At 41.0% G+C, this 10,663-nt stretch overlaps 1 protein-coding gene across 2 annotated transcripts in view; it reads left to right on the top strand.

Annotated features, from left to right (window-relative positions):
• Nucleotides 1-10,503, top strand: part of RAD9B (RAD9 checkpoint clamp component B) — a 39,273-nt gene extending 28,770 nt beyond the window's left edge. For both annotated transcript variants that reach the window (XM_073881162.1, XM_025889774.2), the window contains one exon: nt 9,845-10,503. In XM_073881162.1, coding sequence (XP_073737263.1) covers nt 9,845-9,973 — 129 coding nt within the window. In that variant the 3' untranslated portion in view covers nt 9,974-10,503. The remainder of the gene's footprint in view (nt 1-9,844) is intronic.
• The last annotated feature ends 160 nt before the right edge of the window (nt 10,504-10,663 follow it).

Here is a 10,663-nt window from a genome sequence, read left to right as displayed (position 1 = left end):
GCACAAATGAGCAGATACATATTTTATTTCTTTTTTTTTTTTAAAGATTTATTTATTTATTTATTTGAGAGAGAGAGAATGAGAGATAGAGAGCACGAGAGGAAAGAGGGTCAGAGGGAGAAGCAGACTCCCCGCTGAGCAGGGAGCCCGATGTGGGACTCGATCCCGGGACTCCAGGATCATGACCTGAGCCGAAGGCAGTCGCTTAACCAACTGAGCCACCCAGGCGCCCGCATATTTTATTTCTTTTTCTGTAAATATTATTTTCCACTTTGCTTTTTGCATCTAGCAGTATGTACTAGAAATTACTCCATATCACTTTATTTTTCCCCTCAATAACTGCGTAGTATTTCATGTGTGATATACCATAGTTAATTCAACTATTCTCTTATATGTGGGCATTTAGATCCCTCCCCCTTATATTTTGCAATTTCAAAGCTGCAGTCAATAACCTTTTACACATGTAAAGGTTTTCATATTGTCTGAATTCTATCTTCAAGACAAATTCCTGAAAGTGTGTTACTGGTTTAAAAGTGCATATGTAAAAAAGAAAAAAAAGTGCATCTGTAGTTTTGTTAGATGCTGCCAGATTCTTCTCAGAAAGGTTGTACCAGTTTGCACTCCCTCCTGCAATAGAGGAGAGGGCCTATTTTCTGCAGCCTGCAAACAGCATGTATGTCATACTGATAGTTGAGAAATGGTACCTCGGTGTTGCTTTAATTTGCATTTCTCTAATTGTGAGGTTGAACATCTTTTCATGTGTTTAAAAACTTTAGTAATTTTGGGGTGCCTGGGTGGCTCAGTCGGTTGGACATCTGACTCTGTTTCAGCTCAGGTTCTGATCTCATGGCTTGTATGACTGAGCACCAAGTTGAACTCCGTACTCAGCGGGAGTCTGCCCCTTTACCCTCTTGTGTGGGCTTTCTCTCTCAAATAAATATTTAAAAACTTTTATAATTTTTGTGAATTGATTATCTCTTCCCATTTTTCTATTTTTTGTCCTTCAAATTTTAAGAGCTTTTTATATATATAAGGCTATTAGCCATTTATTTATTTGTGATATATGGTGTAAATATTTTGTTTATCAGTGGTCAAATTTTTAAGGTTTTTTTCTCATGCAAAAAATTTTTCATTTTATATAGTCAAACTTACCTACCTTTAAAAAAAAAATCATCTTTGGATTTTGAGTCATTAATTAGAAAGAAAGCCTTTCCCCATGTGGAGGTTAAAAGAGAAACTCACCCATGTTTCCCTTCTAGAACTTGTATGGTTTCATCTTTTTTTTTTTTTTTTAGAGGGAGTACATGAGCGGTGGTGGTGGGTGAGGTTCAGGAGTAGGGGAGGGGCAGAAGAAGAGGGAGAATGAATTCCAAGCAGTTTCCCCGCCCACCGCAGAGCCCAACACAGGGCTTTGTCTCACAACCCTGAGATCATGACCTGAGCTGAAATCAAGATTTGGACGCTTAACTGACAGAGCCACCCAGGCGCTCCTGATTTCATCTTTTTAGATTTACACCTGAACTATTTGGAGTTTCTTGTGTGTGGTGTGAGGTAGGGGTTCAATTTTATCTTTTTCAAAATGGCTACCCAGCCATCCCAGAACCACTTCTTAAAGGTCTACCTTTGCCTTAGTGATTTGAGGTGCTCTCTTTGTCACATAATACACTTATGTATGTTTTAGGGTCTATTTCTTTTTTTTTTTTTTAATATATTTCCATGGTTGAGTAACATGGGTTAAAATTTTTTTTTTAAAGATTTTATTTATTTATTCATGAGAGACAGAGGAGGAGAGAGAGAGAGGGAGAGAGAGAGAGAGAGAGAGAAGCAGAGGGAGAAGCAGGCTCCCAAGGAGCAGGGAGCCCGATGCGGGACTCGATCCCAGGACCCTGGGATCATGACCTGAGCCGAAGGCAGACGCTTAACCATCTGAGCCACCCAGGCGCCCAGGGTCTGTTTCTTGACTTCTTTTTCTATTCTGCTGATCTGTTCGTTTGTCAGAACCACATTTTTCATTACAGAGGCTTCAGAGTATGTCTGAATGTTCAGTAGTCGGTATCCCTTTGTAGATTTTGTCAGTTTTTCCTGGCTATTCCTGAATGTTGAACTTTAGTATCAATTTATCTAGCTCCATAAAAGTCTGTTGTCATTTTTTTATTGGGATTTCCTTAAATTTATTAGCTTGGGTAAAAATGACATGTTTATCATGTTGAGTCATTCTGTCCCAAAACAGGCAGTGCATTTCCATTTGTTGGTCTACTTTTATGTCTTTCAGGGGTGTTTTAAAATTTTCCTCATATAGGTTCTATGAATTTATTAAGTTTATTCATAAGTAATTAACCTTTTATGTTGCTATTGCAAATGGAGTTTCCTCTACCATTATATTCTCCAACTGCCTATTGTATGTATATGAAGGCTGTTGTTTTCTTGTGTTAATTTTTTTTTAAGATTTTATTTATTTATTTGACAGAGAGAGACACAGCGAGAGAGGGAACACAAGCAGGAGGAGTGGGAGAGGGAGAAGCAGGCTTCCCACCAAGCAGGGAGCCCAGTGCTCCCAGGACCCTGGGATCATGACCTGAGCCGAAGGCAGACACTTAACGACTGAGCCACCCAGGCACCCCTCTTGTGTTAATTTTATATACTATTATCTTGCTGAATTATTTTGTTAACATTAGTTTTAGCATTGATTCTCTCAGATTTTCCAGACATACTATCTATCATCTTTATAGATAGTTTTACTTGCTCTTTAATGCCTTCAACTGATCTTTTTTGTTCAGCTGCATTAGCTTATAATCTCTAGTACAATGTTGAGTAGCAGTGGAGAGAGTGGACATCCTTGCTTAGTTCCTAATTTTGGTGGTAAGGTTTAGCACACACTTTTGTGTTCTACTTTTACTCATGCTATTGTTCCTACAGCCTGGGATGATAGTAATTCTTTCTTTTCCACCTTTCAAACTCCTACCCATCCTTCAAGGCCTGGCTCAAATGATACTTCTCATTTTGAAGACTTCCCATTCTACTCAAAGCACTTGTGCATCATATTCACTGTCACTGTCACATAATAATTTAACATACATGTTTGTTAGTCTCCTGGGTAGACTGTGAGTTCATCAAGGACAAGCCTGAGTCTTACTCATCTCTGTATCCTAGTGCATAGCCAATGGCTGGCACACTTTCAGTACTGGTTTGGGATAGCCTAGGGAAGTTTTTAAAAATCCTTTCAAGTCGTATCACAAAATTCCAAAATGAAATCAATTTTTTTAAAGATTTTATTTATTTATTTGACAGAGAGAGACACAGCAAGAGAGGGAACACAAGCAGGGGGAGTGGGAGAGGGAGAAGCAGGCTTCCCGCTGAGCAAGTAGCCTGATGCGGGGCTCGATCCCAGGACCCTGGGACCATGACCTGAGCTGAAGGCAAACGCTTAACGCCTGAGCCACCCAGGCACCCCAATGAAGTCAATTTTATTTCACTGTATTTAAAATAATATATGGTAGTATATTGCTTTGGGAAAGGGGATTTTCAAAATTAAATTATGACAGAGTATTACTATGTTGTAAACAATGACAGGTGTTTTTTTTCCATTGTGGATTTCAATAAGTTTAAACAAGAAGGTATACACAGTTCTTGGAGCACCAAAATGGGGAAAATATGTATATTATTTAAAAAAAGAGGGGCGCCTGGGTGGCTCAGTCATTAAGCGTCTGCCTTCCGCTCAGGTCATGATTCCAGGGTCCTGGGATTGAGCCCCACATCGGGATCACTGCTCCGCTGGAAGCCTGCTTCTCCCTCTCCTACTCCCCCTGCTTGTGTTCCCTCTCTCACTGAGTCTCTCTCTGTCAAATAAATAAAATCTTAAAAAAAAAAAACATTTTAGGGTGCCTGGGTGGCGCAGTCGTTAAGCATCTGCCTTCGGCTCAGGTCATGGTCCCAGGGTCCTGGGATCGAGCCCCGCTTCGGGCTCCCTGCTCAGCAGGAAGTCTGCTTCTTCCTCTCCCACTCCCCCTGCTTGTGTTCCTGCTCTTGCTGTCTCTCTGTCAAATAAAATCTTTAATAAAAAATAAAAAAAGATTTTATAACAATTTTTCTTACCCAGTTCATACTGGACTTGAGGTTAATTCCCAGTTTCATGGCTGTTCATAAGCATTTTCATTAGAAGACTGTTAGACACCAGGAAAGGGCTCGATCATTCAGCCATTCAAGATTTAAGGGTGAAGGGTAGGTGGGAACAGAGAGGGTAGCAAAGAGTATCTACCCTAATAGCAAATTCTCAGCAATTTTCAAAAACCAAAGTAATTTTAAGCTTTCTAGTCTACTATATAGCACCATAAACATTATGAAGAGTTATGTGCAATTCATATTATATATCGAAGGGACACAGGTACTATCTCTAGGTCATTTCCAGCCTTAGGCTCTTGACCTTGGTCAAAACTAGATTCTTCAGAGGCAACTGAGAGTATGCCTCTAGTTAAAAATCAAAGCCAGGGGCACCTGGGTGGCTCAGTTGTTAAGCATCTGCCTTTGGCTCAGGTCATGATCCCAGAGTCCTGAGATCGAGTCCCGCATCAGGGTCCCTGCTCAGTGGGAAGCCTGCTTCTCCCTCTCCCACTCCCCCTGCTTGTGTTTCTTCTCTCGCTGTGTCTCTGTCTCTGTCAAATAAATAAAAATCTTAAAAAAAAAAAAATCAAAGCCAGTCGTATTATTTTCCTATTAATGCTAGAACAAATAACCACAAATTTAGAGCTTCAAAACACCAGTTTATTGTCTTAAGGTTCTGGAGGTCTGAAGTCCAAAATGGGTCTTACTGGGCTAAAATCTAGGTGTCGGCAGGCGTGTGTTCCTTTCTGGAGACTCTAGAAAGAAAACAATCTGTTTTCTTGCCTTTCCCAGTTTCTTGAGGTCACCTGCATTCTTTGGTTTGTGGTTCCCTCCCATCTTCAAAACCAGCAGTGGGAGCACCTGGATGGCTCAGTCGGTTAAGCATCTGCCTTTGGCTTAGGTCATGATTCCAGGGTCCTGGAATCGAGCCCTGCGTTGGGCTCCTGCTCAGTGGGGAGCCTGCTTCTCCCTCTCCCCCTGTCTCTTTCCCCTGCTCATGCTCTCTCAAATAAATAAAATCTTTAAAAGAAGTTTAATAAAATTATGAGATGTATTCATAAAATTAAAAAGAAAAACCCAGCAATGACTGGCCGAGTCTTTTTCACATCATTTTACTATGACCTTTTTTCTTCCTCTCCCTCCTTCACATTTAAGGATCCTTGTAATTCCATTGGGCCCACCTGGATGGTCCAAGTCAGCTGATTAGCAACTTAAATTCCATCTACTATCTTTAATTTCCCTCTTCCACATGATGTAACATATTTACAGTTCTTGGGATTAAGATGTGTACACCTTTGGGGGGGCATTCTGTCTATCACAGCTAATTTGGGTGTTCCATCTGAAGCAAGAATTCCGCAGCTGCTGTCAGACTGCCACTATGCAGAGGGCATCTTCACCTTCTGATTTGTGAGGATGAGCCAAGAACAAGGCTCATTCATTTATTCATTCATGCAACTATCATGCAATTCCCACAAGTATCTGTCAAGGGTCATGTATCTTAGATGTAGGAAATACAATGGTGAGCAAAATAAACAAGGAAGTTTCCTTTTTTTAAAAAAAGACTTTATCCATTTATTTGACAGAGACACAGCGAGAGAGGGAACACAAGCAGGGGAAGAGGGAGAAGTAGGCTTCCCGCGGAGCAGGGAGCCCGATGCGGGGCTCGATCCCAGGACCCTGGGATCATGACCTGAGCTGAACGCAGCCGCCCAACCAACTGAGCCACTCAGGCACCCCAACAAGAAAGATTCTTAAACTTGATTATAGACTAGGGGGGAGATACACATTAAGTAGTCACATGACATGCTAATTAAAAAAAACTGTGATAAGTTCAATTAAGGAAAAGTTCAGGATGCTTTGAGAGGACTTAAGATGTGACTGACCTAATTTAGGTCAGAAAGCCTTCTCCTTAAAACTGGTGTTTGGGCTGAGCTAGAAAGGTTAAAGTAGTGTAGTTGGGTGAATGTATGGCATGTGCAAAGGCCATGTGATGGAGTGTGGTGGTTTTAAGGAAGTGAAGGCTGGCCAATGTGATCAGAGAGCAGATAGCCAAGGGTAAACAATGGCACAGGGTGAAGTTAGAACCGTTGTTGAGTACCAGATGCCTGAAGAGTCCTAGAAGCCATGTTTGTTCTCTGTAGTTAAGAGTCTAGTTTTTGTTTTTTGTTTTTTTTGTCTTTTGATTTTGAGAGAGAGAGAACAAGTGGGGCAGAGAGAAGCAGAGGGAGAGGGAGAAGCAGACTCCCCACTAAGCAGGGAGCCCAATGTGGGGCTTGATCCCAGGACCCTGGGATCATGACCTCAGCCAAAGGCAGACGCTTAACCAACTGAGCCACCCAGATACCCCGAGTCTGTTATTTGTTTCTCTCTCTCCCTTATTTTTCTCCTGTTTTGTTTCTTAAATTCCACGAGTGAAATCATACGGTATTTCTTTCTCTGACTTCACTAAGCTTTATAGTCTCTAGATCTATCCATGTTGTTGCAAATAGCAAGATTCATTCTTTGTTATCGCCGAATAATACTCCACTATATATATACATACATCTTCTTTATCCATTTATCTATTGATGGACACTTGAGCTGCTTCCGTATTTTGGCTATTGTAAATATAATGCTGCTATATACATAGAGGTGCATGTATCACTTTGAATTAGTGTTCTTATATTCTTTGGGTAAATACCAGTAGTGCCCTTGCTGGATCACAAGATAGTTCTATTTTAACTTTTTGAGGAACCTCCATACTGTTTTCCACAGTGGCTGCACTAGTTTGCATTCCCACCAACAGTGCACAAGGGTTCCTTTTACTCCACATCTTTAACAATACCTGTTGTTTCTTGTGTTGTTGATTTTAGTAATTCTGACAGGTGTGAGGTGATATTGTAGTTTTGATTTGCACTTCCCTGACGATAAGTGATGATGAACATCTTCATGTGTCTGTTGGCCACCTTTAAGTCTTCTTTGGAGAAATGTCTGTTCATGTCTTCTGTCCATTTTTTAAAAGATTTTGAGGGAGAGAGAGCGCCCAGACAGGGGGGAGGAGCAGAGGGAGAGGGACAAGCAGACTCTGCACAGAGCCTGACGTGGGGCTTGCTCTCACGACCCTGAGATCATGACCTGAGCTGAAATCAAGAGTTGGATGCTTAACCAACTGAGCCACCCAGGCGCCCCTTTTGTCCATTTTTTAAATTGGATTGTTTTTTGGGTGTTGGGTTTTATAAGTTCTTTATATATTTTGGATACTAACCCTTTATTGGCTATGTCATTTGCAAATATCTTCTCCCATTTTGTAGGTTGGCTTTCAGTTTGTTGTTTCCTTTGCTGTGTAGCAGCTTTTTATTTTTATTTAGTCCCAATAGTTTATTTTTGCTTTTGTTTCCTTTGCCTCAGGAGACATATCTAGAAAGAAGTTGCTACAGCCAATGTCAAAGAAGTTACTGCCTGTGTTTTCTTCTAGGATTTTTATGGTTTCAGGTCTCACATTTAGGTCTTTAATCCATTTTTAATCTATTTTTGTGTGTGGTGTTAAAAGTGGTCCAGTTTCATTCTTCTGCATGTTGTCCAGTTTTCCAACTCCATTTGTTGAAGAGACATTCTTTTTCTCATTGGATATTCTTTATTTTGTTAAAGATTGTTAAAGATTAGCTGATCATATAATTGTGTATTTTCCACAATTCTGTTCCATTGATCTATGTGTCTGTTTTTGTGCTAGTACCATACTGTTCTGATTACTACAGCTTTGTAATATAACTTGAAGTCTGGAATTGTGATGCCTCCAGCCTTTGCTTTTCTTTTTCAAGATTACTTTGGTTATTTGGGGTCTTTTGTGGTTCCAGACAAATTTTAGGATTGTTTTTGTAGTTCTGTAAAAATGCTGTTGGTATTTTTTTAGGGATTGCATTAAATGAGTAGATTGCTTTGGGTAGTAAAGATATTTTAACAATATTTGTTCTTCCAATCCATGAGCATGTCTTTCTATTTCTTTGTGTCATCTTCAATTTCTTTCATCAGTGTTTTACAGTTTTTGGAGAACAGGTCTTTTACCTCCTTGGTTAGGCTTATTCTTAGGTATCTTATTATTTTGGGTGTACTGTACAGAGTAGAATTTTTAAAAAGATAACTGTAGAGCAGCCAAAGCGGCTACTGTGTGAAGAATGGGGTACAGTGAGGCAAGAATGGAAGCTCAGTTGTAGCATCTGAGATGGGGGTGATTCCTTATAGTAGAGATGGAGGGACATGGCCAAAGATGACAACTAACTGAGGAGGTAAAAATAACAGGATTTGGTAATGGATTGGTTATGGAGGTTAAAGGAAAAAGAGGTTTCAGAAAGACAGGTTTGGAGAAACAGGTTCACTGCTAAGATCACAGTCAGTGTGGGATATGTTAAGTTGCAGAAATCAAGTACGTAGTAGGATATATGGATTGAAGTTCAAATTTTAACTTTGAGACTCCCTGGCATATATAGGTGGTAATTTCAGCCAAGGGTGTGAATGAAATCTCCTAGGGAGAGGGTACAGAGGAGGGCTGCCATCACAGAAAGCAGCGGTTCTTAACCTGGGGCAATTATGCTCCCCAGGGGACATTGAGCAACGTCTGGGGACATTTTTGGATGTTGCAATTTGGGAAGGGGTGTGCTACTTGATGTCTAGTGGGTACAGGCCAGGGATGCTGCTCAACCTCTGCTGCACAGCACAGTCCCTACAACAAAGAATCATCAGACCCAAAATGTCAGTAGTGCTGGGATTGAGAAACCCTAATTCAAAGGGTGGGCAGAGGACCAGCCAGCGGAAAAGTCTAAAAGCAACCAGGAAGAGTGTGGCATGAGGAAGGTACGAGAAGAAAGTGTCTGAGTATCAAGTGGGATGAAGACTGAAAATGGTCATTGGCTTAAGGATGTGGTGATTTTTGGTGACCATAAGAACAGTTTGTGAAGTGGTGGGGTCAGCAGCTTTTTCAAATAGGACTGAGGAATAAGAGAATGAGAAAATGGAGACAGTGAATGTAGACAGCTTGACAGCAGAGGTAAGGCAATAGTTGAGGAGGGGGTCGGGGGGTGGGATGGGATAAGGCTATTTTATTTTTTTTAAGATTTTATTTATTTATTTGACAGAGAGAGACACAGCGAGAGAGGGAACACAAGCAGGGGGAGTGGGAGACGGAGAAGCAGGCCTCCCCTGGAGCAGGGAGCTGGATGCTGGGCTCGACCCCAAGACCCTGGGATCACGACCTGAGCTGAAGGCAGACGCTCAATGACTGAACCACCCAGGCGCCCCTAGGCTATGTTGTATTTTAAACATGAGAGACATTTGATTAAAGTGCTGATATTCCTATTCAACAGAGAAGCGGCCTGGGAAGGCCTGGGGGGCAGAGACAGGGAGGGAAGGATTGGCTTTAGCTGGGAGTGGTGGCTTCAGCTGCAGCAGGAGGGAAAGGGGAGAAGATGGATTCATCAAGTAGGATTGCCTGCAGAGGGTCCCTTTGTCTGTCATTCCCTTGGTGTGAGTTTTAATGGCTCCAGCAGAGGAGTCAGAAGATCAGTGATCCCAAACTGTTCTTTTTAGTCAGGGAAGGGTTTTGTTTTAGCATGTGCTGTACCAGTCATGAAGGTTTGGGTGTTCCATGAGCCATTATCATCAAAGTTAGGGAGACCACATGGGCCAAATTTCTGAAAAGGGGCTGTGACCTGGAGCATCTAATGAGCACTAACTTTTGCTCGAATAAACAGTGGAGTTACTTTTTTCCCTCCAGTTTTCTTGCATGTTCTTTGGAGCAGTTTCTTCTGACCAGCGACAACACTTCAACTACCCTTTTGACAGTCTGGCAACAGCAAGTGACAGTGAAGAGGACATGAATAATGGCAGTTCTTCCACATTCTAACACTTAATGATGGCTCCATTGGCCCCCAGGTCCAAGTGCTAGCTCACTTGCACCTCAAACACGTTTTCAAATTTAGTCTAAAAGATACTGTCTTGGACTTCCTTGAAATGCGAGGATGGGCTTCTGCTTTGCTAAACATCATCATCTTTTATAACAGCCATATCTAGAAATAGCTGCTTGTTAAGTGTACATATTTGCTTTAAATCCATTATGCTACTTGGAGGCAGAAGAGTCTTCTGTGCAGGGAAAAAGCTCATTAGAATTCTTCAATGCACGTTCACACTAGAGCTTTTAGCATTCTTTGCCAGTTTTATAAAGGTATTTAGACCTTTTTCAGCAGCCATCTAGAGTGCATCAATATGGCTTGTAGTTCTGTGACTAGTAGGGAGCTTTTGTATTTGATTGCAAACATTTGAGTTTTGGTGCTTTCAGACATAGTAAAAAGCTATGCAGTCTCTTCCCATGTAATGCCATGACTTTTTTTGTCCATTACTTTTTATATTCTGTTAAGATTTTAAGTAAAAATAATCCCTGAAATAAAGGTCAAGAATAAAAATATATAGCCACCCCTTCTCACTTTGGAGTCTTTTCATATATTGTAAAATTTTATTTTACAGCCTTAAGTTGTTCTGATTTTCATATGTGATTTTTACATTTTGCAGTGGCATGCAGAAAAGAATTTAATGGAAC

Source organism: Callorhinus ursinus, unplaced genomic scaffold (genome assembly GCF_003265705.2).
Source record: "Callorhinus ursinus isolate GAN/ISIS: 27379988/994484 unplaced genomic scaffold, GSC_fseal_2.0 scaffold41, whole genome shotgun sequence".
In the NCBI taxonomy this organism is placed as follows: Eukaryota; Metazoa; Chordata; class Mammalia; order Carnivora; family Otariidae; genus Callorhinus; species Callorhinus ursinus.
This window is presented reverse-complemented; position numbering and strand designations above follow the sequence as displayed.